At 50.2% G+C, this 27,617-nt stretch overlaps 1 protein-coding gene across 1 annotated transcript in view; it reads left to right on the top strand.

The window, feature by feature from the left end:
* The window catches only part of ADCY1 (adenylate cyclase 1), a 106,534-nt gene that overhangs the window by 12,389 nt on the left and 66,528 nt on the right, over nt 1-27,617 (top strand). Inside the window, exons 2-4 of the mRNA XM_019958905.2 lie at nt 2,264-2,413; nt 15,536-15,654; nt 21,667-21,778. Coding sequence (XP_019814464.2) covers nt 2,264-2,413; nt 15,536-15,654; nt 21,667-21,778 — 381 coding nt within the window. The remainder of the gene's footprint in view (nt 1-2,263; nt 2,414-15,535; nt 15,655-21,666; nt 21,779-27,617) is intronic.

Raw genomic sequence — 27,617 nt, 5'->3', positions numbered from 1 at the left:
GATTTGGAGGTGTTCAGGGTCACAGTGAGGGTGAAGGGTCACATGCAGGGTCACAGGGAGATGATGAGGTCATGGAGATGTCAGGACCTGACTTGGAGATGGTCAGGTCACATGGAGATACTCAGGGTCATGTGGAGATGATGAGATCGTGTGGAGATAATCAGGGTCACAGGGAGATAATCAGGGTCACATGGAGATGGTCAGGTCACAATGCGACCTTCCAGGTAACGGCAGGCACCATTTTTATTGGACTTTCGGCTGTTCTCCTAGACTCCTCTCAGGATGGCCGTCCCTCTCTCTGGGGGGCAGAGGTAGGATCCAGGAGGTGGTTTGCAGGAGAGTATTTTGTACACAGTCCGTGTTAGGTGTAAGTGTGTGTCCATCCTCTGCCAACTGTAAGTGGGCGAGTTGTCCCTGTTGGGTTTGCTGGGGGCTCACTCCCCTGCTGGGGGTTTAGGGAGATGACCACTGAGTGCTGGGGTCCTGTGGATTCCAGTTGCTTGGCCTGTCTCCCTGTGTCCTCCTGTGAACAGTTTCCATGTCTCTAGATGGATGTTACTGCCCACTGCGACCTTCCTGGGCTCCCTGTCCTTGTCCCTCAACTCTCCCTGTTCGGGCCACCTTGCCTGTCACTGCCTGGACTCTGGCAGGTGTCCTCTAATTGTGGACTGCTGTCCCATCTGCCACTGTGTTTATTTGTCCTGTGTAGTCGTGTGTGATATCAGTCTTGGGTGGGGAGTATTTCGGGTTAATCCATGAGGAGCGGTGACACTCAGAACCTGCAGGAAATGCTGGAGTTGAATCAAACAAAATCATCCATTTTTACAGTGACTGTGACGGGGGTGGGTGGGTGCAGCGGTTTTATGAACACTGCAGCCTCACAGGGAGGTGGGTGGGTGCCCTTTCTCTCTCAGTGGCCTGGGGGCTCCAGGGGGATGTGCTGGGGTTCTGCTGGTCCATGGAGGCGCCTCTGTCTGGCCCTGGGCCCTGTGGCCATGAGAGGTAGGTACAGGTCAGCAGAGGAGGCTGAGCAGGGGACATGGGGTTTGATCCTTCCCCAGCCCTGCCACTCTGTGCAGTGTGACCATCATCTGTCGTGGGTTCCTGTGAAGTCCCCCAGGCTCAGTCCTGGGCAGTCTGGCCTGGACTTGCGATTAGGCAGGTGAAAGCAGGAAGTGGTCACACACTGCGCTCCTCAGACTTTCTGCCTTAACTCCCAGGCTGGACAGAAGCTGCCCTGGAAGGGTCCTTCCTGGCCAGGTCCCTTTCTGGCTTCTCGTCTGTTGATGCGGAGTGAGAACTGGAGCCATCAGAGGCTCTGGACGCTGTATTTTCTTCATCTTCATACGTGCAAAAGTCCACTTTGTACCCAAATGCCATTCTTTCTTCTTTGTTTTTAATCCGCTCGCCTTCGCTGCTTTTCTCCAGAGCCTTCCATGCTGCCTTTATGGGAATAACCACTCTGTCTGCACCTTCGACACTTCTAGGTGTAGTGTTTCTTTGGGCTGTTGTAATGAAGTGTCCAGACTGGGCAGCTCAGACAGCAGACGCCCCTTCTCGGCCTTCTGGAGACTGGTGTTTCGTGAGGCCCCTCCTTGGCTTGCTGATGGCTGTCTTCTCTGTGTCTTCGGGCAGCCGTCCCTCTGTGTGTGTCTGTGTCCTCATCTCCTCTTACAGGGACACCAGTCATGTGGGATTGTTCTGGATATTGTTTAGTCACTAAGTTGTGTCCGACTCTTTGTGACCCCATGGACTGTAGCCTGCCAGGCTCCTCCGTCCATGGGGTTCTCAGACAAGAATACTGGAGTGGGCTGCCATTCCCTCCTCTAGGGGATCTTCCCGACCCAGGAATCGAATGCGTGTCTCCTGCGTTGAAGGCGGATTCTTTACCACTGAGCCACCAGGGAGGCCCCTCGTGTTGGATTAGGGCCGCCCCAATGGCTTCACTTTCTCTTGATTACCTCTTGAAAGACCCTGTCTCCAAGTATAGCCCCTCTCTGGGGGATTGGGGGTCAGGACTTCCACGTGAATTTTGGGGGACGCACCTTGCATCCTTGCTCACTATTCAATGACATGAAGCTTATAGCACAGATGACCCCTCAGAGGGTGCGGGATGAGGCCTGGCTTGTGGCCACATGAGGCTGGCTTGGCGCGTGGGTCTGGCTGGCGTGGTCATTTCGTGGGCTGGTGGTTGGGGGGCGTGGAGGAGCCTCTGCCGAGCCAGGCCCCTGGTGCAGTCCTCTGCATTGTTTTCTCCCCCCAGCTGGGTGCCAACGCTCTGCTCTTCCTCGGTGTGAACGTGTATGGCGTCTTCGTGAGGATCCTGGCTGAGCGCGCCCAGAGGAAGGCCTTCCTGCAGGCCCGGAACTGCATTGAGGACCGGCTGAGGCTGGAGGACGAGAATGAGAAGCAGGTCAGTGCCCAGGGCCTCACCCAGAGGGGCGTGGGGGGCCTGGGGTCGGGGGATGGAGCCTCACAGCCTTCTACACCGAGGGCTCTGGGGGTGGAGCCAGCCTGACTCATCTGAGAGTCGGATAGGGGTCTCAGGCCCCCACTGGTCCCTGTGCCTCTGTGGGCCAGCTCCCTCGGCCTGTTGGGGAAGAGTGGACAGTTGTTGGGGGCACTGTGGGAGTGAAGGCAGAAGAACTGCCATCTGTGGCCTCAGTTTACCTGCTGGTGATATGTGGTACAGGACTATGGAGGAGATGCCCTGGGGCATTTGCAGGCCCTAAGTGGAGGTAGAGGAGAGCTGGACTTGGTGCCTCTGGAAGGGCTGAGTTGTTAGGAAGTGGGGGTCACCATGGCAGCCCCACAGCTGAGCTTGGCTGAGGCCGCAGAGCACTGTACCCTGTGATCTGAAGGCTTGGAGGAAGCCGGGCTGGGTTCCCCCCGCCCCAGCCACTGTCAGCTGCATGTCCTCGGCTCACTCCCACAGTGATGTTTCCTCTGCTGCTGTCCTGGGACCACCAGGCTGCTCTGAGCACCCTAGATGAGGCCTTCAGCTAGGAGCCCCCAGACTCCTAAGCTTTATGAAAGTGCAGAGGCTTGTTTTCCTGGGGTGGGGTGGATGGGATGGGTTTATAAATGAGATGCTATTATTGTGGTAAATATAAGGCATGAAGTACTGACTGTACATTTTAAAATGTACATATTTCCATTTATAGGTATTGTAATGATGCCTAGTATTTACAGTAAAAGAAGTAGATGGCTTATGTATATTTAGATTGTGTGTAGATCCGTGGGTGGCTTTGTCTGTGAGTGGTGTATGGGTGTGGGAGCTACTTGTCTGTGAGGAAATGTGCACACGTGTGATGTGCACGTGTGCACGTGTGTGTTTTGTGTGCACATGTGTGGATTTGTATTTCTGTACACATGTGTATTAGATATGTGGGGCCTGTGTGCAAATGTATAGAGGTGCATATGTGCTCATGTTAGTGTGTGGGTATATCCACGTATGTGGATTTGCATTCATGTGGATCTTGTGTGCATGCCTGTATGTCTGTGTTCACGTGTCCATGTGTGTATGGTTGTGGATGTGTGTGCATTTGTGTGTATGTGCGCATGTAGATGTGTGTATATGTGTGCACACATGTGTATACTTGTGCATGCTTGAGTATAAGGAGTGTATTTTTCCAGATCAGCATCATTAGCACCAATGAGGAGTCTTTGTTGCTTAGAGGGCCTTGAACTTTGTGTCCTTACCTTCATCACGTCCAAGAGATCCCAAAAGTGAGTCTTCAGAGTTCTCTCCCCTTAAATACATCTGCTGAAGTGCTGGAAAGATTGATGTGGGGCCACTCTTGTGTGGATGAATCTGAATCTTCCTTTGTATCCCCTCTGTTTTCCCTCTGCTCCATCTCCTTTCAAATGTTTTCCTTTCCCACATTTTCTAATTTTAAAAAGTTATTTGGCTTTATTGCAGTACAATTGATTTATAATGTTCTGTTAGTTTAAGGTATATAGCAGAGTGATTCAGTTATATATATTTTTTTTTCAAAAAATTCTTTTCACTTAGAGATTATTACAGAATAGAGTTCCCTGTGCTGTATAGTAGGTCCTTGTTGGTTATCTATTTTATATACAGTAGTGTGTATATGTTAATCCCAGACTCCTAATTTATGCATCCCCCCAATGGCACCCCACTCCAGTACTCCTGCCTGGAAAATCCTATGGATGGGGGAGCCTGGTAGGCTGCAGTCCATGGAATCGCTGAGGGTCGGACACGACTGAGTGACTTCACTTTCACTTTTCACTTTCGTGCATTGGAGAAGGAAATGGCAACCCACTCCAGTATTCTTACCTGGGGAATCCCAGGGACTGGGAAGCCTGGTGGGCTGCCATCTATGGGGTCACACAGAGTCGGACACGACTGAAGTGACTTAACAGTAGCAGCAACCTTTCCCCTTTGGTAACCATAAGCTTGTTTTCTGTGTCTGTGAGTCTGTTTTTAAGTTCATTTGTATCATTTTTTTTAAGATTCCACGTATAAGCTGTATCATTTGATATTTGCCTTTCTGTGTCTGACTTACTTTGCTTAGGATGATAATCTCTAGGTCTGTCGATATTGCTACATATGGTATTATTTCATTCTCTTTTTATTGCTGAGTAATATTCCACTGTGTAAGTATAGCACATCCTCTTTATCCATTCATCTGTCTGTGGACACTTAGGTTGCTTCCTTGTCTTGGCTGTTGGAAACAGTGTTGCAGTGAACGCTGGGGTGCATGTATTTTTTAGAATTATGGTTTTTTCTGGACTTACTTTCTCTGATTTTGTCTTCATTTCTTTTCTTACTCTTGCCACCTTTCCTACAGATTACCTAGCTTCCACCCTTAAAACGTGTTTAAATGCTTGATGCGCCCTCTGTCTCTCGAGTGGGTCCTGCCTGTCAATGGTGAGGATGCTGGCCGCACATGTGGGTTCTGCAGATGTGTTTCTCCCCCTATGCCCACATTCCTGCCCTGGGAACACAGTGGCTGAGCAACCTCTCTTGCTCTCATGGAGCAGTTGCGAGCCCAGCCTCTGCTGCTGTTCATATGTGACTTCTCTGCAGCTCTGAGAGCAAGGGTTTATTTTCTCAGTCCTACAGCTGAGGAAACCCAGATTAGTGGAGGCTCAGAGACACGTCTGAGTTCTAATAGCAGGCCTGATGTTCTTAAGCAGGAAATCTACAAAATGGTAAATGTCACCCAGTCCTGTCAACCCAGCTAAACGCTCCGTATTTTCAAGTCTTTGTCCTTATGCACATTCTCTCCCCATGTCATTGTCATTTTGGTGTATACACAATTTTATTTCTGCATTTTGACTTATTTCCCATAGGTGTATCCAGCCGGTGCTCTAAAGGTAATGGAAAACAGCTGCTGCTTCCTGTGTGCGTGTCTGGCATCTGACATTTGGATACTTAAAAATGTTTCTTTTTCATAAGCATCTTTATTCATATAGACTTGAAATATCTTTGGTTATATCCTCAGGAGTGCAAATGGGATGTTCTTTCTCTCTCTGGGTCCTGGGCATTTTCCAGAACATGTTGTGCTTCATTTTATCTTTATAAGTAATAATTAGTTACACTGGGCTCTGGGGAGCAGTGGTTGAGTGGGGTCCTGGGGCCAACAGAGCCAGCTTCACAGGGAGCCTGTCAGAAATAGAGATTCTCAGGCCTACCCAGTCCCGTGGGTGGGGTGGGCCCAGCGTTCGGGGTTCTGGTGTGTATTCCCACTGTTGCTCGTGACGCACTTTTTCCCTCCCTCCCCTTTTCCCTGCTTCCTGTTAGAACGTGGTTCCTCCCATTTATTCAGATGCTGGTTACTAGCCGTGGCCGCTTCTCCACGTGTGCTTACCATTTGTATTTCTGTGTGGAGTGTGTGTTCTAATCCTTTGCCTGCTCATGCTCTGACTTTCCTGTGGGTTTGAACGAGCCTCTCACTAGAGAAAGGCTGGTGCTTCATCTGAAGGGATCCCCGTGTTGCCCAAGCCTGTTCCTCTAGCTCTGCTTTTCTTTGTGTAAAAACTCAATCTTTCATGTTTTCCAATGTATCAGTCGTCTTCCTTGGTGGTTTCATCTATTGCTGCAGAGCTGAGCACACGGAATGTGGAAGTGAGTGAGGACGGGTCATCCCCATGAGTTCCCCTGGCTGGTCCTGCGAGGAGGCGAGGCAGCATCCTGACTTGTTCTGTTTCCGATTGCACCGGCAGGTGGTATCACAGGACAGCTGTCTCCCTGGGCAGCCTTGTACCCAGCACTCAGGTTACTCCCTGCCTCTGGTTTGCCTGACTGTTTTTAGCTCAGGGAGCCTTGTCTCTTTGGGTGGCAGAAGGGAAACCCTCGAGCTCACATGGGGCTCAGGCACCCCTTCGGGGCTCTCAAGCACCAGTAGGCACTCGAGACATCAAAGCCTGCCTGGGGACCGCCTGGCTGGGCCAGGGGAGCCTGCATGTGGCCAGCCACCTCTGCTCAACTCATGCCTCTGTGTCAGTGTGAAAACCGCAGCCCTCTGAGTTGCAGGTGAGGGGTGCCCCAACCATACGGGCTTGTCATCTGTCTGTGTTTTCATGTCTCAGCTCGAGTCGCAGAGCATTCCAGTTCCATAGCTGCTTCTAGAGTCTTCTCCAGGCCCTGACCCCATCAGGCGGCACCCAGGGTGATGTGGGCGGACGTTGGTGGGTGCAGCCTAGTTTTGTGAAGGCGATGCTGGGGGTGCACCCCAGTTCTGGAGGGGTTACTGGGGTATCTGGCTCCAGAGTGACCCCCGTGTGACGGCAGGTATGCCCCTATCAGCCTCTGCAGGAGGTGGGGTGACTCTGCGCTGGGGCTGGAGGGGTGGGAGTGGGGTCCTTGAACGAGGCTGAGTTGGGGAGGAGCTTGAGCGCAGAGGCTGAGCTGGAGAGGGAGGCTGGGCTTTGCACTTTGTGGAAGGACGTGCATGTACATGTGACCATGTGCATGTGACGTGGGGCCTCTGATGTGTTCGAGCAGGTCAGACAGTGGGTCAGATGCAGGTTTGGGGAGGTCGGTGTGGAGGCAGGACTTGGAGGCAGGTCAGGGGCAGATACTCTAGATGTTGGTGGGTTGTTCTTTCCTTTCTTCCAGGGTGAGTATCCTCCTGGAGCTATCGCGGTTGGAGGCTTTGAGAGGTAGGCAGGAGAAGGTTGTGCTTCGTGGCTTGAAGCAGATGTTTCTCCTGAGCCCCAGGAGATGTCTTCTCCCTGGGATGTGCCCACTCTGCATAAATCTGCCACCAACATTGTTCTTGCCTATGTTGATTGGTTACTTTTTATTGAAGTGTAGTTGGTTTATAGGGGCTTCCCTGGTTGGCTCAGTGATGAAGAATCGCCAGCTAATTCAAGAGACATGGGTTTGATCCCTGGTCTAGGAAGATCCACTGGAGAAGGAAATGGCAACCCACTGCAGTATTCTTGCCTGGAGAATTCTGTGGACACAGGAACCTGGCAGGCTACAGTCCATAGGGTCGCAAAGAGTTGGACACGACTTAGCGACTAAGTGCACATACTGGTTTACAATACTGTGTTATAAATAGTTTCAGCAAAGTGATTTAGTTGTGCAGGTTTCAGGGTGCACTTCATCACAGCCCTTGGGGAGAGCCTCTGACTGTCGTAGGGAAGGATGCCACCGTGAGCTCTCACCACTCACCTGCTCTCAACCCGGAAGGACCCGTGGGCATTCCATGCCTGTAATCACTGATTTTTAAGACAACCCTGAGAAGAAGGTGATAATTGCTCCAGTAATCAGGAACATCCCCTCACCTCCTACACTGTTTAGAACTAATTAGCCCTGCGGTTGCTGCTTTGAAAGGAAATCCATCTGCTTTGTCTACAAAATCTGAGTTTGTATTTATCTCCTGCCCTCCTCCCTGCACATGTGGGCAGGCATGGTCTCCCAGATGAGTCTCCCAGAGCAAGGCCTCCTCTGACGTTTTCACCAGTGGGAATGTTTGAAGTGGTCGGTTCCCCTCAATGCAGCCCGCAGGAGCAGAGGGGCTGGAGAGGATGGGCACGGGGCCCATCTGCTTCACTGGGCACACTCTCGTTCTGGAAGGTTCTCTGCTGTGCTTTGAAGTAGCTACCTGAGTTGTCAGTGTCCCCGAGGCTGACTCCTATAAGAGAGACTTGTATATGCTTAAGTGACCCCCCCGCCCCCGGAATCAGAACAGACAGTGGCCCCTGCACAGAGCTGCCCAACTCTGTCCTGTCCTAGTCTTGGCAGAACAGATGAATGAGCTTGATCTGAAAGGGTTCTTTCCTCTAGGTTCTTAGATCTTTAATTTTAGGCCTCTGTGTCCATAGCTGAGCATGTAAGAACCTTGTTCTGTTTTATAAATCTGAGAACTGGGGCTGGCTTGAAGAATTTAAATGATGTGGGAAGGATAATAAGGCGAGTCACAAAGTAGCTAGTGACTAAGTGAGAACAGCAGAGGCCACAGCCCAGAATCCCCCCAAACCAGCCGTGGCCCACTTTCTCCTTTTATAGCCCATGTCTCCTCAGCCATTGAAAAGCCTCACACAGAGGTTTTGGGTTAAAATATTCCAAAGGGCTGTGAAAGGGCCTTTTTAATAGGTCTCTTTCAGTTTCAGACAAAAGTTGGTTCTTTGAAACAGAAAAGCCTTAGAGAGACTGACCAAGAAGAAAGAGCAGACACAAGATGATTAGGGACGGGAATACACAAGCCACAGAGATAAAGCTGGGTTAAAGAGAGATAAGAGGGAAATACTTAGAGGTTTTTAAATTTTTTTTTTGCCAGAATATTTGAAAACTTAGACAAAATGGACAAATTCCCAGAAAGGTGTTAGTTACTAAAATTGATTCTAGAAGAAAAAGAAAGCCTGAAACATCCTATGATCATTAAAACGATTGACTCAGTACTGAAAAGCTTGCCCCAAAGTCATCATCAGACCCCAGTGGTTCTACAGCTGAGTCATAGAAACTTCTGAGGAAAACGTTGTTCCAAGCTGATCATCCATAGGACAGAAACTCCTTGTGAGAGTGCAGGGTAACCTTGCTCATGATTTTGGAGGACGGAGCCAGAATTGCAGAATCTCAGAAATGCAGGTCAGTCAGATGCACAGGGGAGCAGCTTCTGCCCCCCTAGTTCTGCATTCATGACTGGTATCTGCCCTGAGGCCCTTTGCCTCTTGGTGCCAAGTGGGTTGGGAGAGGCCCAGCTGGAATTTCTGTGGGGGGTGGTCATCCTTGACCCAGCACATCTGAATGCTTGGCCTATGGCTCCAGGGACCCTGGGATGGAGGGAACCTGGTCTCAGCCAAATGTGGGACTGCATGGGAGACAGCAGCAGTTGGCTCCTGTGGGGAGGCCCAACTGGAGGATGGGGGGGGGTCTGAGAAGCATGCTACATGGGGGAGGGGTGTGCCTTGGAAGAAATATAGAAATATTTGATTGGGGCTTTGAAGGTTATGTAGGAGTTTGCCAGGTAGAGGCTGGGAGATGGGGAGCAGTAGGTGGCTTTCACTCAGTAAATGGGGGGTGGGGTGGGGCACCCAGTGGGGTATTCCAGTCAGGGCAGGCAGATTGGTAAGCTGCAGCTTTGTCATCCTTCAGCTTGGAGAGAGCTGGGGCAGAGTTGGACAACCTGTTTCACTGAGTGGGGGTAGGGAGCAGACAGAGACCACTTGGGGGCCTCATGTGATCACAGCTCCCCACTGCGGTCTAACCCTGAGGTCTGAGCCTGTCAGAGCTGGGGAGCATAGGGAAGGGAGTGAGAGACCTCTGAAGGTCACCCCTTAGCTCCTTGGGGCCTCCTCCCTACTGCTCCCTACAACCTGGCCAAGAAGCCTGGGCTTGCAAGGTCTGACTCTTGAGATCAGTGTCCTTGCCCTGACTGCAGCGGCCACCACTCCAAAGTCCCTAACATGCCTCAAATGCCATTGTTAGGTCATAATTCCAGAATTGCATGCAATTGTTTGCAATGTGTACTCAGTTTGTCATTCTAACAAGATAAATGAAACTTTGACAATTTTGATTTCCCATTGTGTGAAGAAATCTATCAAGAGAAAGCAAATTTCTTTTAAAGTGATATAGGATGGATTTTTAAACAGATCTGACTCATTCACAGCACCTTTAGAAACCACCATAGATGTTATTTATTTTTAATTAAAAAAACCTATTGATCTATAGTTTACATACTGCTGCTGCTGCTGCTAAAGTCGCTTCAGTCGTGTCCGACTCTGTGTGACCCCATAGACGGCAGCCCACCAGGCTCCGCCGTCCCTGGGATTCTCCAGGCAAGAACACTGGAGTGGGTTGCTATTTCCTTCTCCAATGCATGAAAGTGAAAAGTGAAAGTGAAGTCGCTCAGTCGTGTCCAACTCCTAGCGACCCCATGGACTGCAGCCCACCAGGACCCTCCGTCCATGGGATTTTCCAGGCAAGAGTACTGGAGTGGGTTGCCATTGCCTTCTTCAGTTTACATACTATTAAGTTCAATTTAAAGTTCAAAACAACTAAATGACTTTTCTGATATTTTGGGTGTGTAACCATTATAATAATCTGTTTTTTGAAAATTTTCAATCACCCCAGAAAGAAAGCTGTACCCATTAGTGGTCACTTCTTATTCTAGACACTGTTAATCTGTGTTCTGTCTCTATGGTTTTGCCTGCTCAGGAAGTTTCTTATAAATGGAATCATATGTATGTGGCCTTTGGTGTCTGGCTTCTTTAACTTTGCATACTGTTCTCAAGGTGTATCTGTGTTGTAGCATTGGTCAGTGCTTCATGCCTTGTTATGGCTGAATAGTATTCTACTGTGTGGATGGACCGCACTGTTTATCCATTCATCTATTGATGGATGTCTGGGTTGTTTCTACTCTTCTGTTGTTTTTCCAGTCTATTTTCTCTGTTTTTCAGTTTGGTCAATTTCTACTGTTCTGTCTTCAAGGTTCACTAAACTTTCCTTGGTCCCCTCCATTCTGATGTTCCCATTTGTTGAGCTTCTTATTTCAGGTTTTTCTTTTTAGTTTTAAAATTTCCATTTGATTCTTTTTTTATTTTTTTGTTTTGTTTTGTTTGTTTATTTTATTATTTTTGTATCTTTTATTTGTTTGCTGAGAGTTTCTGTTTTTTCACTTTTGCAAGCATATTTGTAGTTGTTCATTGAATCATTCTTAGGATAACGGCTTTAAAATCTTGTTAGTTATTCTGATTATTGTCATTTGGTGTTGGAGTCTGTTGATAACCTTTGTTCATTTGTTGAGATTGTTTTGGTTCTTTGTATGATGAGTGATTTCTGATTGGAACCTGGACAACTGGGGTATTGTGTGTGGGACTCTGTGTCTTATTTGAACTTATTTCTATGACTTCATTTGGTAGGGGAAAGTGGAGACCACCACTTCAATACTTCCTTCTTGAGGTACAAGTCGAGGTTCCATACTGAGCCTCTGTTGGGACTTATGGTGGTGGGGGTACCTCCTTACTGCTGTGCAGGAGGGAGTTCTGGCTTCTGACTTGGAGGGAGGAGCAGGAAAGCCCTTGGCTCTGCTGATGCAGTGGGGCAGGGTTGGTGGGGTGCACTGGGTGTTACCAGCTGGTGGTGAGCACAGGCAGAGTTCCCTGCATGGCTTCTCTGCACCCCAGCCTGGGGAGGATGGAGCTTTGCTGATTTTTTGGAGTGGTTTGCCTGGAGTGGGACAATTATTGTATAGCAGTTTCCATCTCCTGAGGCTACCCCTGTCCTGATCTTTTAGTCAGAGAGGGTCGAATTTGTTGGAGCTTACTGCTGTGCCTGTTGACATTTCTGGGGCACCCACCTTCCAGCACCCAGTCTGGGGTATGTAAGGCAAAAAGAAAGTCCAGGCCCTTACCTGCAGACCATCCCTTGCACAGAGGTTTCTGCCTCCTTCCCTCTGCCTTTAAGAGCCTTCAGATGACTGTTTTATATGTAATATCCAGGACTTTTTGTGTACTTAGTGGGGGAATAGGAAAAAGTGCTTTTCCATCTTTTCAGAAACAGTCTTCATAATTGTTGTTTAAATATCTAATGTTTATTAAGGTTAATATATTAAGTCACATTTTGATAATCAAGATAAAATTGAGGTTTTTATATAGCCTTCATAGAATGCTGGGATATTTTGTATGATTCATATTTATAAATTTGTCCCTTTGATTTCTGGCTTTGTGTCTTATTTCACTAGTTAGAACTCATCATGTAGCTGTCTGCTTCTAATGTAATGTTTATTGCTGCCTGAGGCTTGAGGGCTGGGTTTGGAATTGGATGTGGATTTCAGGTATAATCTTTATGATGTCAGCCAGCTAAGTTGTTTGCTGCTTTTTGTTTTTAATCAGGGACGGGCGCTTGATCTTTTCAGATGGCTGGCTGCTTTGCTCCCTGTGGGCGAGGTTGTGTACTTTCAAGTCTTGATTATTAATGTGTGTTGGCTTCAGGCACTATCACTAATCTTGTGGATGGAGTTAATGCTCAGCCCTTGGTCAGAAATATAGCCTGCTATTAGGAACTTCATATGACAGTGGCTTATGCAGTGAGATAACTCTTTCTCTTACATACGTATTGCAGGCCTGGCACTTTATGGCCAGTGATGCAGCTCTGACCCATGCAATCCTCACAACACAGTCTCCATCTAGTTAAATGGTCTGCCATTGGTAGCGTGTAGCTTTCCTCCTCCTGAACTAAGACGGTCGGTACAGATCCAGCCATCATGACTGTATCCCCAGCAACAGAAGGAGGGAAGAAGAACAAACTGCCTTTAGGGAATATTCCAGAAATTTCCACTTGATTCTTCAGCTCCTATCTCCTTGGCCACATCTAGTTGAACAGGAGGCTGGACAATACAGCTTTCATTCCAGGTTTTCAAGTCCCCTGATGAGAATGAGGGGCTAGATTGTGGTGCTAGTGGTGGAGAAGGGATCCTGGGACAGTGCTAACCCAGCCATCTGTCTCGGCACCCCACGCTGCGCTGGGTGTGCACCCCTGGGCTGCAGTAGCACCTGGCCTAACCCTCCGTACCTGCCCCCTGATTTCCTCTTGAAGTCCCGGGCTAGTCAGCGTCCCTCTGCTTTTTCAGTCCTTCCCTCCTGGTGGCTGCCCTGGTTTCCTTGTTCTAACTCCAAGTCGTGCAGGACAGCTGAGGTGATGGAGAGACCGAGAGAGGGGAGGGCTCTCCTCAGCAGGACACCGATGGGGAGGCTCAGGGAGAGTGGTCGGTTCTGGGGCTGTGAGACGGTGAAGGAAGGCGTGAGGCGGGCACTGGGGAGGACAATTTCCCTTGCTTGATTTGACTTGGGTGACACCCGAGTGCTTTTCCAAGAGCAGGTGACAGATTTAAAAGATGCAGGAGACAGAAGAGCGAAGCTGTGAAGAGCTGTCATCGGAAGTGCTGGGAGGTGTGATACAAGATAGGGACCCCTGTGGGTCAGCGAGGGCCTGAGGTGTTTGTCCCCTTCTCAGAACACCCTGCTGAGGAGGTTGGTGTGGTTATCACCCTGATAGACAGGGTGGGATTGAGACAGAGCTTAACTAATGGCCCTGGAAGAGGCAGAGTCGGGATGGGAGGCCAGGCAGCTGTCCTGCAGGCCCTGGGACTCTTCTCCCTGAGACCCCCCTGCATGGGGCTCTGGGGTGCACCCTGAGCCCCTAGACTGGCAGGTGGCCTGAGGGGCCTGGGCTTGTAGACGCCCCTGATGTGGGGCAGCAGAGAGGGCTCTGCGTGTTCCCAGGGCCCTTCCAGGGTGGCCTGCCTTGTCATCGAGCTGCTTATGTTTTCCCACCTTGCACCTCAGGGCAGGGCAGTGACAATCTCTGGAAGCTTCCAGGTGGTCCTTTGATGGTGGCCCAAGTGAGCCCCCTGCCGAGTACTCTCTGGGACCGCAGGCTCGTCTGCAGAGGCTCCTGTCCACGGGTGGTGCTCAGGCTTGTCCCCAGAGGCCCCGCTGCTAAGGAAGGGATGATCAGGTCCTGTCTACACTCAGTTCACACACCAGCTCCCACGCCCTGGGCACTGGGACTTTCTGTCCCCGAGGCTGCTCTCACATGCTCACTTAGACTGGTACTTCCATCTTGGAGGGGCCTCTCCCCCTGTGCTGTGCTCTTGCAATGTTCCTCCTGAGTGTGGGGGTCTGTCCAGCCTCGAGCCATGTGGGGGCCACAGTGGGTCCCGCCACCCTACATAGACCAGGCCTGGTTCTCCTGGGTGCACATACTGAGCTCCACCTGGTGCCGGGTGGGGCTGGGCCTGGCCTCCATCCAAAGTGTATGTGGGGATGTGTCACCTGGGGAGACTCTTCCTATGCATCAGATACATTCTCCCATCTTAAAATAACTTTATGATCTGGAGCCAAGGGGGTGAAGCCCTCACACCCCTACCCCAGGCCCCTGAGGCCATTTCCTGGAGGTGGCAGTGCTTTTGGTGACTCTTGTCACTGCTGCTGCTGTGATTGCCCTCCAGAGGATGTCACGTGGGGGAGCGGCTGCTCCCAGGCAGAGATGTGGTCTCATACTGCGGGGTAGACCTGGGGTCTACGAGGGTCTCAGGTCCTGGGGACTGCACCTGGCCACCTGGTCTAAGTGGGAGATGCCAGAAATCCACGTGGCCCCTTCTGAGCCTCCTCCATTGAGCAGACTGAGGGCCCAGGGGCTGTGGGCCCAGCCGGGTTGGGGGTGCTACTGGAGAGAGAGTGAGGGAGGGACTACTGCCCCCTCCCTGCCCCACGTCCACCCCTGTAAGTAGGAAGTCTTACTTGATTGCAGGCAGGATCTAAATTCTGCACTTTTATTTTCTTTCCAAAGCAGAGTGTGTGTGGTTGGGGAGGGGCTCTGAAAGGGACAAAGGGAGGAGTGGGGGTCTCACCCCAGGTTTCTAGAACATGGTTTCTCAGACACGGTGTGACCGGTGGGGTTGAGGCCAGGGAAGGATCCGTCATGAGGAGGAGAGATGGGGACTGGAGAAGGAAACCAAGGTCCAGAAAGGGTGACAGAGCCCCCGGGGGCAGCGTGGCTCCTGTGGCTTACTAGCCCAGGCATTCGGTCCATACTCTTGGGGGTGGAGAACCTTTGACTCCTGCAGGTCTGGGAGTGATCAGAAGACAAGACCAGGAGAATATGCCACATTGTATCCAAAGTCACTTATCTCTGTGGAACATGGGCTCCTGTCTGTCGATGGGCATGGGCAGCCCACCTTGAGGTCCCTCTTGAGGCTGTGTTGGGTGGTGGTGTGGGGAGTGAGGCTGGACAGGCCTGGTTGGAGGCAGCGGTGTCTCCTCCCTGTGACCCCCACTCATTGGAGCTGGGGCACATGGTGAGCTCTCCCCAGTAAGCTTGCCCAGTGCTCTGGGAACGAGTTACCTGTGTGGTGACAGTCCAGGCCTGGGCACAACCCACCAAGGCTCTGGGGCTGGGCAGGGACCATGCGGCTGAACCATGTGCTGGCTGTGTGTGAGGAGGCTCTGGGGCCCCTCGTGGAGGGCAGCTCCTTGGCACCAAGGTCACTGGATTGGGCATGTCCAGGAATCACAGGGAGGAGCTGCTGTGTCACAGGAGCCTGTCTCTTCTGTCCAGGAGCGGCTGCTCATGAGCCTCCTGCCTCGGAATGTTGCCATGGAGATGAAGGAGGACTTCCTGAAGCCCCCTGAGAGGATTTTCCACAAGATTTACATCCAGCGGCATGACAACGTGAGGTAGAGCTGGCACTAGTTTGGCCCTGTGATGGGCCTGGGGAGCTGAGGTGGGAGGTGATGGAGGTGTGGGAGGGGTGATCAGGGAGGCGGAAGTGATGGAGCAGGTGGGAGATGGTGGAAGTGGAGATAATGTTGTAGGTGGGGAGTGATGGAGGAGGTGCGAGAAGGTGGAGGAGAAGGAGGTAATGGCAGAGGAGGGTGATGATGGTGGAGGTGGAAAAGATGGTGGATGTAGTGGTAGAGGTGGGAGGTGATGGTGAAGGTGGAGGTGATGGAGGGGGAAGCGGTGATGGCAGAGGTGAGCAGAGGACCCTGATTTTGGGGAAGGAGGGAGCAGGTGTGGGTCAGGAGCCCAGGTGAGCACTTGCCCAGCAGGGAAGCAGTTCCCACAAGGGGTGTGGGTGGGCTTCTCGGGTGATGCATTTCACAGTAGCTATTTCTCATTTCTTCACCTTCTGTTTCCTGTATTGTCTGGAGAGCATGGGAACTCTGTCCCTTAGCCAGACTTGGGCAGTGGCCGTTGAACTGGGAATTTGCCTGTATCAGGTTAATAACTGAGCATTGTTCTAGTTTGTGCTGGGCTCTGGGATAGGTGTTTCTTTTACTCTGTTTATCTCTTGGCAGCCCCAGGAGGTAGAGATGGTTATTCCCATTTTATAGGTGAGGAAACCGAGCCCTTGGAATGAACCAACTTTCCCTGGACACTCTAAAGTTTGCTAATTTGTTTTTAAAGATTCTGTTAAAATGTAATTTATTATATTAAATCATGCATTGCCTTTAAAGGTACTTAGAATAGCAGTGTTTCCTGTCTGGGGTAATACTTGACAAAAGTGTCAGGTAGGAAATGATGGTTTGAAGGACCCACGCACTCTCTCTCCTTCTGGTCTTTGCTGGTTTTCTTGGTTGTTGGTGTCAGGCCTCCCTGCCCACTGAGCCCCTGTGGACACAAAAGGATAAGAAATTCCTCTTTCTGTCTGTGTCGAGTGCTGCAGACTGGGTCCCCACGAGCTGGTGCTTGTTTGTCTGAATGAGCCAAGGCCCACTGCTGCCAGCCCATCCTTGTCAGGGTCCAAGCGCTCCTGTGTGTGGGCTGGTGTGGCTAACAGCTGTCTGGTGAGTGCACTCACTCCCACTGTTATGTCTCTTGATAAGGACCAGTTTTGTCTTCCTACAGAAGACGGTGAAGCCAAATGGGATTAAGGCCTGATATGTGAGGCCAACGTTCAAGCCCAGTCAGGAAAGGTCACTTGGTTCTGTTTAATATCATCACACCCTTGATATCCATGAGCACTGTCACCTCTACTTTATAGATGAGGAACTTGAGCTTCAGCAAAGTGAGGTGCGTGTGCAGGACTCCCTGGCCAGTGAGTGATAGGGCTGAAGCTAGTCTAGGATTGGCTGATGCTGATGTCTGCCTAGACCTTTCCACTTTGCACATTACCTTTTGTTACTGGGTAAGAACTCGATTTAGTGACCAAATGCCCTGCTGAGAAGACCAGACTACCACAATAATCCAGGGCACACCTTGCCAGGGCAGAGCATCTGCATACATCAAGGAAAGCATCAGACATCAGGGGTCTTCTGGGGCTTCAGGCAGAGGTGGGCACGTGCATGGAGCACCCAAGTGCCTTTCTCTTCCTCTCCTCTCCTATAATGGTAATACAGATGTGACAAGTTACTGCTCCCCTTTGCTGCTGAAAAATCTCTGTCCAAGTCTTATGATGGGCTTCCCTGATAGCTCAGCTGGTAAAGAATCTGCCTGCAATGCAGGAGACCCCGGTTCGATTCCTGGGTGAGGAAGATCCGCTGGAGAAGGGATAAGCTACCCACTCCAGTATTCTTGGGCTTCCCTTGTGGCTCAGCTGGTAAAGAATCCTCCTGCAATGTGGGAGACCTGGGTTCGATCTCTGTTTTGGAAAGATCCCCTGGAGGAGGGCATCGCAACCCACTCCAGTATTCCTGCCTGGAGAATCCCCATGGACAGAGGTGCCTGGTGGGCTACAGTCCATGGGGTCACAAAGGGTTGGACACGACTGAGTGACTAAGCACGTGTCCTGTGGTGGGCCAGTGTACTTGGTGCAGGCAGGACAGCCCTGAGACAGGAGAGGAAGCTGAGGCTTGCTGTCACAGATAGTGCCAGCTACACCATAGCCCTCCTGGCTACCCTCCATCAGGATTCAGCGACATCTTTCTACAGCCCAAATATGGACATCTCATTGGGCTGTCTACAGTCCTGTTATGTCCAAGCCCAGTATGGCCTGGCTGAGTGTTGAAAGCATGTCCCAACATTCACATACACACCATTGTCAAAGATTGAGAAATTTATTTGCTCCGAACATCTAAGAAAATTTCTGTCTAGTCATTAGCTGAACACTATACCAAGTTAATGAAGCGAAGTCTTTAGTAGCGTCACGTAACAAAGAATACAGACTTTATAGAATTAGTTCAGAAAAGTCACTAAAGAAGCAATAGTATAAACAGTAACAGCAACAAACCCTGAGGGGGATATGTTTTTCAGAGTTGCCGTGTTATATTACCCAGTTCTCAATAAAAACATATGAAACAAGCTAAAAACAGGAATGCATGGCTTACATAAGAGTATATTTAAAAAGAGGTCAATAGAAACTATCCCAGAGGAAGGCCAGACATTGAACTTATTTGGCAGTACCTTTAAAATCAGCTATCTTAGATGTGTTCAAAGAACAAACCATGTCTAAGAAACTAAAAGAAAATATGAGAGTGATTTCTCATCAAATAAAGAATACCAATAAAAAAGTAAAAATTATGTAAATGAACAACTGAATAGAAATTTCAAAAGTGAAAAATAAAATGAAAAATTCATCTGGGGCTTAACAGCAGATTTGAGCAGACTGAAGAAAGAATCAGTGAATTTCAAGATAAGTCATTTGAAATTATCCAGTCTGAAGAACAGAATGAAGAAAAGGATGAGGAAAAATGAACAGAGAACCAAGGGACACCATCAAACATAGCAACACACTCATGATGAGAGTCTGAGCAAAGAGAAAAAGGGGAAGAAAAATTGAAAAAAACAATGGCCCCAAATGTCCCAAATTTGGTGAAGAACACTTAACTACATCAGAGAAGCTCAAATAAGATAAACTCAAAGAGAACCGCAGCTGCACGCATCATAATCCAACTGTCAAAAGCCAAAGACATGGACAGAATCTTGAAAGCAGGAGGAGAGAAGCACTTTAATAAAGTTTCTCATCAGATTAATAATAAAGATAAATAATTTAATAATAAAAAATAGAACTTTAATAAAGTTTCTAGCAGATTTCTCATCAGAAACCGTGGAGGCCACCAGGCAGTGGCCTGGCTTATTCAAAAGCTGAACTAGAAAGGTAAGCATTCTGTACCCAGCAAAAATCACAGCAGTACCAGCTGCTGTTCTCTCTGCCTGGGGAACCCTGTCTGGTGTCTTCCTGGCTCCCCTTCTCCTCCCTTCAGGACTCGAATGTCACCTGACTTACTCAGAGCTCCACACCCGCCTTCCCTGCTTCATGTTCCTCCGTAGTTATGCTTGTCACCTTTGACACACTGTGAGCATCCACCTCCTCCGACTAGAATGGAAACTTCTGGAGGGCAGTGATGTGTGGATCTTTTTGCTCACTGCGAAGTCCCAAGCATATATCCAGAACACTGCCTAACATGTAGATCCTTCATTAAGTATTTATTGCATTGTAACACTCACAAATTATTGCAACTAAGCAATTGGTGAGCTCTTAGTAGGTGCAAGGTGTTATTCTAAGTGCTTTGTTAATCCATGTAACCCTCACAACCTATCATCTGGACTCTGGTCTTATTCGCACTTTAAAGATGGAAAGACTGACATGTGAAAGTATTGGGTAGGTTGCCTGAGGTCCCAGCACATTGCCATAACCAGCAGAGCTGGACAGTCCTTCTGGAATCCAAGGTCTCACCACTTCTCCCCGCCACTTCTCACCACACTCAGGAGCCTCTCCTCTTGGATACTTGTGTCCCACTGCTTACTGTTGTGTCCATGTCCCAGCCAGTCTGCCTCTCTCAGCTTTTGATAAGTTATTATATGGTTTCTCACCCATTCTTAGTTTCCATATACTATTTGCACTTCTGAATCAATCCCCTCTTCCTTTTTTTCTTCCTCCTTCCCTCCTTCCTTCCTTTCTTGTTTGTCTGGAAAATCCCTGGATAGGCTCCAGACCCTGCTCCAGCCTGGCTGCGTCCTTGAAGTGGGTGAATTCCAGCCTTACCATATCATTGCTTCCCTGTGCTTTGTCCCTCCCTGCTCTGTGCCTTCTTTCCCAGATGTTGAGCTCCTGAGGACAGGGGCCTGGGGTGTAAGAGATCCACTACCTGGGTGGTTTAGGGGTGAGGTTTCCCGTGGGTTGTGGAGGTGGACAGGCAGGGAAATGCTGGGGGCTTTCCAAGCGTGGAGGTGGGCAGTGCTCAGTCAGTGTTTATGGAACTAAATGAATGAGCAGAGGCTGAGAAACCAGAGGCTAGAGGAGGGCGTGAGAATGCATGGGTGGTTATAGAGAAGGAATAAAACACGCTGGATCCTCAGAGGTGTGAAGAAGCATGAATTTTATACTAAACAGAGGGGAGAAAACTGTTGTTTGTCTCCGCCCACTCTTGCAGTCCCTTTGCTCAGCTTCTCAGTATCAGTGCCACACCTGTAGCCTAGACACAGTTTTTACCCGTTCATTCATTCCTAACACAGATATGTGTCTCCTGTTGCTCTGTGTTTGGTACAGTGGGATGTACAAGTCAGGTCTGCCTCCTTAAGCTCCTCTCAGTCTCAGTGGGGATGCTGTTCTGCAGTTAGAGGATTATAACGGCATATGAGACTTGGCCTGGGGTGAAGCTGCTCTCTGCACTTGGCTTGCTCACAGAAGCCTCTCTGAGATGTGGGTTCCCACTTTCTGCCTGTAATGTGGGTCCCCACTTTCTGACATGAGGTATTATTGAAAATTCAACCCTGAGTTAAGATCTGGCATCAGGAATTAAGATATGAACACAACTGTGTCAAAAGAACAAATTTCTGTACACATCACTTTCTTCGTTTAAACTGGAGATGCACGTTTATGTCTCGTCAGTCTCTCCAGTACCATGTGAGTGACCTCCCAGGTCTCATAGCTGACAGTGCTTTTGGTTGAAGGTGACAAAGGTTGGCCATACAGTGTCTTCAGGAGTGAGGGGTGTTCCCCTGGGGTGAGTGCTTTGGAGGTGACACCTGCTACTGGTCCAGGAACTCTGTGATCAGGCCTCATGGTTCCCGTGGAGCAGCTTGTTCTGAGCTAGGCCCCTGGTCAGCTCTCCATCATCCCCACACCTGTGGGGGATCAAGGTACTTGGGGGATCAGCAGGAACCCCACCTCTTCCAAATGTATGGCTAGGGGAAGCTCTCTGTTGCCTTACGTTCTCCGTCCTGCCTGGATCCTCTTTGTTGATTCATTACTTCAGACTTTTAAAGTCTTTGCAGCATCCAGGTTGCTGGTTGTGTACTGTGGGTAGACACGGTGTTGTTTACCCTGACATGGGTACTGTAGTTAACGGATGCCCAGCATCTAAGAGAGATGTTGCTTTCACCCTTGTAGCTGACCGAAGGGCGCCCTGCACACAGCACAGCACCCCTGGGGGGTTGGACAAGGCCTGGGCTCAGTCACTGGCATCAGTTGTGGGGTAGGGGTGGGGAGATGGTGTGAGGGCTGCTCATTCCTTGAGAACATGTCACTTTTGCTCACCTGCCACCAGCCATGACCCCATCACCAGGCCACCCCAGAAAGTGGAGCAGGCCTGGTGGACGTTGAGCTGCTCCCTGTGTCCTGGGAGGAGTCAGCAGGAACTCTGAGTGGCTCCAGCATTTCCTCCCTCTGTGACCGAGGAGTCCCCCGGCTTCTCCCAACCTCAGTCTTGTCCCGGATCCAGCAGGGATACGCAGAGGGCTGTGGTTTCAGGTGACGTCTGTCTGAGCCCATGGAAGAGGGCAGCTGGTACCTCTCTGTCTTGCAGCATCCTCTTTGCAGACATCGTGGGCTTCACAGGCTTGGCGTCACAGTGCACGGCCCAGGAGCTGGTGAAACTCCTCAATGAGCTCTTCGGGAAGTTTGACGAGCTGGCCACAGTAAGTACAGCCACCCCTTTCGTCTGATGAAGTTGCTCCTGGGGCCAGGACATGCCTGGTGGATCCTCTGGTGGAGATGTGGTCTTGGCTGTTGTTTCAGCCTCACTGGTTCCTACCCTGGGACCAGAGTGCTTGCTGCCTTTGCAGATGGCAAGAGGCTGCATGAACCCAGTCACACCTCCAGTGAAGGGCCCTGGGCAGGCGGAGGCACTGGCTGGGTTGTGGGGCCCTTTGTGTGTGTGGACTGCCTGCGGGCCACCCTGCACCTCCTGTTCCTTGGCAGATGTTGCTTGGGCTGACCTTGGTGGAGGGAGGGTTCTTTGGAGCAGGCCTGCACTGCCCTTTTCCGGGACGACTACCTGGACTTGAAACGTGACTGCTGGGGGTCACTTGGTGACATCTCAGGATGCCTGTCCCCTTTTCTATGCTGTGGGTTGAGCACTGGGGTTTTGAGATTTTCCTGGGACAGGTCACATCTAAGGTCTGTGGGCTTCAGTAGCCGTGGCACGTGGGCTCAGCTGTTGTGGCTCCTGGGCTCTAGAGCACAGGCTCAGTAGCTGCGGTGCATGGGCTTGGTTGCTCTGTGGCATATGGAATCTTCCTGGACCAGAGATTGAACCATCTCCCCTCCATTGACAGGTGGATTCCTATCCACTGTGCCATCAGGGAAGTCCAAGATGATGATCTTTATTAAAAAAAATTTTTTTTTTCTATTTCATTTTGGACAGTTTATACTGCTGTGCCTTCAGGTTCGCTGATCTTTGCATCTACGCGTCTAACCTGCCATGTACCTTCGAGTGCAGCTTCCGACTTCCCTAGAAATTGTTTCTTCTCTAGAAGCAATTTCTATCTTTTGTCCTTGTTGAGGTGACTGACCGTGAGGAAGCCCAACATTAAAATGGCCTCGTTTGCTTCTTATTTATTGCTTTCTTTCTCTGGTCGTGCATTGACATTTTGTGTCTTCAGTATATTTTCACCCTTATCTGCTTGTGTCCTGTTCTGAGGAGCACCGGGCGTGTTTTCCTTGTGTATGTGCTTGTTTTATGTCCGAGCGCCCTGTGTGGAAGCTGTGGCGACCCCGGGGAAGCAAACACATCCTCCTTTATGAAGGGCCCTGGTGGGTGGTTAGACTCACAGTGTGCCTGTCTGCATCTCCATAGGCGCTGACGGTTTGTTTACCCTGATCCACGGCTGACGACCGCAGATGTGCACTGTGTTTTTGACCTTTCCTCCATTTATCGGATCTATTTTAGATCTGTGTTTACTCTGATGTCTGTGTCTATCTCGGAAACTGGCCACACCCTTTGGATTTACGGAGAAACACCTGTCCTGGGTTTAGCCTTGCTCCACCACCACCTGTTGGGGGTGGGCCCATCTCTGGATGTCAGTTTTTCCCATGGGAAAGTGGTCTTCCCGGACAAAGCAGTTGCCCCTCTGGCAGCTTCCAGGAGGCATGGGGGAGGTGGGGAAGGTTCCTGGTGTGCCAGCCACGGAGATGAGCCTGGGTCCATGTTGGCCTCATGTCGGCTGGGCCAGGCGGACTGGTCCTCAGGGGTGACGGGCAGGTGAGAGCATGGTCTTCAGCTCTGGTCATAACACCAGGAATCCTTCAGGGACTGTTTCCAGCAAGAGCTTGTTCTCGACCCCGGCGTGGCCATTGTCAGGCACGAGAAGGGGATGCATTGGATTCAGGCTGGTGCCCAGGGCCAGGCAGCTGACCTGCACACATCATGGGTGGTTAGAGAGCTCGGACGAGTGCAGAGGCTTCCCCTCTTTAGGTCCAAGCATTCCTGGGGTATGCGGGGTCTGCCAGGGGGCTCTCCCTGGGGACATCAGCCCTTGGGCTTGGCCAGTCCTTGTTGTCCCTGAACTCAGACGCTTTGGGAGCCTTCCCAGACCATGAGGACCCGACACAGGAGCACTTGGCCAGGAGTGTAAGGGGTCCAGTGCCTGATGGATGACTGTGATGACTTGTGTTAGTGAGGGCATTATTTCCCAGTTACTTGTGTTACTCTGGATGATTCTGAAAGGGGCCCATGGAAGCCTGTCGGAGGGCGGAGCTCCCCACCCAGTTCTAAGCTGCTTGGCTGTATGTTCCTGTCCATCCTTCCTATCCCTATCTTTCTTCCTCCCCCTCAGGAAACTGTCCTTGGGTCATTTCAGGGGGTCATGCCTTCCTGTTCTGACAGCTGGTCCCATGGCCGCATGGAGCTGGCCACATCCAGGCCTGACACGTGCTGAGTCCAGCTGTGCCTCTGCTCGACAGTGTTCTTCAGCAAAGCTGCCTGTGCACCTGCTGTTGGTGGGGGTGAGGGGCGGACTGGAGCCCCAGAACGGAGTCAGAGAGCCTTGGCCAGGGAGATTACAACCCAGCCAGGGAGACCTTGAGCCAGTTTTGTGAAACCCGGATTTTGCTGACTGAAAAATGGTCAGGATGTAAAGCGATATCGTGAGCACAGCCTGGAGGGGGCGGCCATGGGACCATCACCTGAACTTAGCTTGGAAAACCGACCCAAGGGTACGATTTCAAGTGATCAAAGTAGAATGTAAAGTTGCATATAGAATAGAATAGAATAGAATAGAATTTCACACTGCGTGTGCACATACTATACACGCACTTACATGAGTGCCAGAGAGAAAAAGGAAGTCTGGAATGAAATATCCCGGAGTAACCATGGTTATTGCTAAGCTGTAAGATATAATAGTTAATTTTCTGAACTTTCTGCATCCTGGATAATGAACCTGGATTTCTTTAATTATCCTTTGATTAGCAGGGAATAAATATTGTTTGTTGAAAAACCAGTAGATGTTTGGAACTCTAATGAGTCTGTCATTTGCATTAGGTCACCTGTGGAAACTCACCCACCCCGTTTGCTGGAGGAAACTTTCTGTTCAGCAGCTGCAGTGGCTCAGGTCCCTTTGTGGGGAGGTGTGCTCCAGGCAGAGGGAGGAGCGAGATGTGGGGAGCAAGGCTGACTTGGGGCCTCGGTGCAGAGGAGCAGTGAAGGGAGAGGCAGGGTGGCCTGGAAGGGGCCTGGAGTGCCGTGCAGAAGAGGATGTGGTGCCTCTGTGTGTCACCGAGAAAGCACGTGTCCTTAGTTGGGTTCAGAAAACAGCAGCCAGGTCTCTACTGTGTGCCCGAATTGTCCTGGGTAATGGGGATGCAGTGGGAACAAGTCAGATGTAAACCCGGCCCTTGAAGGTTTTAGGAAACTCACACATGCACAAAGTTAGAGAGTAACATAGCAACCGCCCCCAGGCACTCACAATCCCCTTTGATAGAACTAACATCCGGCCAGTCTTGTGGGTCTGCAGCCTCGCCCCAGATCCTGCCCACCACCATGCCACATCCTTGCAGCCTTGGAGAGTGGCTCCTCTGTCCGGCACGCTGTGGCTGGTGCCAGTTTGAGTCCTCCTCTGGGTGTGGTCACCCTGCTTGTCTCAAACGTGTCTCTTCTTCAGAGCTCATTTGTTTCAGTCAGGATTCACGTGAGATGGATGTATGTCTGGGTGGTGCCTGTGGATTTTAATTTATGGAGGTGTTGACTTAAAAAATGTTCACAACCCAGAAGCTGAGAGTTACGTTTAATTTGGTGGGAATTTTTAGGACTTCAAGCCCAGGAGACAGTATCTCAAGTGACCCCGAGAGAACTGCTCCAAGGAGGCAAGGAGAGAGCCAGGTTATATAGAGGTTTTGCAACAAAGGGCAGATAGTCTGGTCATCAAAAAATTATTTTTAATTAAAAACAGATAACCCAAGTTAAGGAACTTAGTGCTTTTCTGTGTATGGGAAGATGCAAGTCTGGGCTCTGTGGAATCATCCCTTTGATATGCCCTCAGCTATCTGGGGCCGCTTCCTGGGTTTTTCATGTCCTGAGTTTCCTCTGGGCTCAGTGGTAGTAAGTGGCTGCAGTCTGATGGCTGCTAGATGGCAGGTATTCTTTTCCTTCCTGAGTTCCCTCAGGGCTCACACATGGAGGTCTGCAATCTCTGATGGCTGTGACATCCTTGTTTACTAATATGGCAGAAAATGCTCCATCTTTCAGAGGTGACAGTGATGGCAGGGGGGCTAAGGCCAGAGAAGGATGCTCTATCAATCACAGTCCCCCAGAGGAGGGACCACTGGGTGCCCAGGAGGCAGAGAGGCTAGGAGAGGGGGACGGAGCTTTATGGGTGTTTCCATGGCGATGAGCAGACACAGGGCTGGAGAGTGTGGATGGTGAGGGCTCTGGGCTGTCGGTGTCTCCTGCCCCCTGGTCCCTACCCTGGTGATTAGGGCGGGAACAGTGGCAGGAGTATGAAAGTCCACAGAAAAAGTGTGGGCTCTGATCTGCCAGTGGGACAGGAGCAAGCGGTCTACTGTCTCCAGGAATTAGCCAGCCCTGGTAAGCAGGAGGCATCCTTTCCTACCAGCAAGGCCCCTGAGATATCAGACCTTCATAGCATACAAAAACCAAAAAACCAGATGGATACACACATTGTATTCAGTGGATGTGCCACATGCGTCTTGGTTTTGGTTTTTCCTTGCTGACGTTGCTGCCCTTGGTGGCAGCTCAGCCCCGGGAGTGGGTGTGCTCTGTACTTCTCACGACCTGTCCAGGCACCTGAACGAGCTGACCTTCTGTGCCTGCCTTAGGTCCTGAGCTCTCATCTGTGTTAACGACACTTCCCTGATCACTTTGCTTCTCCCCTGTGCTTGCTCCTCTGCTGGCCTCTTCTCATCGGGACGTGTGGATCTGAGGTTCCTGTGTTGTTATGGGCTTCCCAAGATGATGTGCCCGAGGGTCACAGCAGTTGCCACAAAAGCTTGGCTGATCTGTATTCACTAGGGTTGACACACTCAGGGTCAGTTTTCTGATCCTGTTGTTTCTTCTGCATTTATTAGCACGTGATTCTTTAAAAATGAAGAACATTTACTCATGAGCTGTTTGATTATCCTCAGTGAACGCTTGATTCTTTTCATTTCTTTATCAAGTTTCAGGACTGGATCCACCAAGGGGATGAGCCTGAGGTTACCTCCTGCTTCCTGGTGACTTGGCCCACACCCTCCTAGCATATTCCTGCCTCATACACAGATGTGGCATTTTTCAGAAGCTCTAGTTTCTCTCAGCAGGAAGTGGGTTTTCCAGCCTGTAATCCGGGTTGTCTCTGGCCCTGTGACTTTCCAAAAGACAGAGGTGGAAGATATTTTTTAGAAAAATGGAAACAAATTCTGACTTCATATGGATATTTCCAATTCACTTAGTCCTTTGATTTTTACATTTGTGTCTCTTTTCCTTTGATTTTGGAAACTCTAATGACAGTAGTATAATTTTTTGTTTCATTCTTTTATGTATAATTGATTCAAAATAGCATCAACAATATTATTACCCTCAATAAGACCACTGAATACAATCTAAGGTTTCTTTAGCGGTTTCTGCGGTGATCTTGTCCTTGGATTACATCCCACTAGTGTGTGTGTGCATGCGTACTCAGTCACTTCAGTTGTGTTTAACTCTTTGCGACCCTATGGACTGCAGCCTGCCAGGATCCTCTGTCCATGGGATTCTCCAGACAAGAATACTGGAGTGGGTTGCAATGCCCTCCTCCTGACCCAGGGATTGAACTTGTGTCTCCTGCATTGCAGGCGGATACTTCACCACTGAACTACCAGAGAAGCTGTATATCCTGGTGGCTCAGAGGATACAGAATCCACCTGTCATGCGGGAAACCTGAATTCCATCCCTGGGTTGGGAAGACCCCTTGGAGGAGGGCATGGCAACCCACTCCAGTATTCTTGCCTGGAGAATCTCATGGGCAGAGGAGTCTGATGGGTGCAGTCCATTGGGTCGCAAAGAGT

This window comes from Bos indicus, chromosome 4, assembly GCF_029378745.1.
Source record: "Bos indicus isolate NIAB-ARS_2022 breed Sahiwal x Tharparkar chromosome 4, NIAB-ARS_B.indTharparkar_mat_pri_1.0, whole genome shotgun sequence".
Classification (NCBI taxonomy): Eukaryota; Metazoa; Chordata; class Mammalia; order Artiodactyla; family Bovidae; genus Bos; species Bos indicus.
Note: the sequence above shows the minus strand (reverse complement) of the source record. Positions and strands in the feature narration are given on the sequence as shown.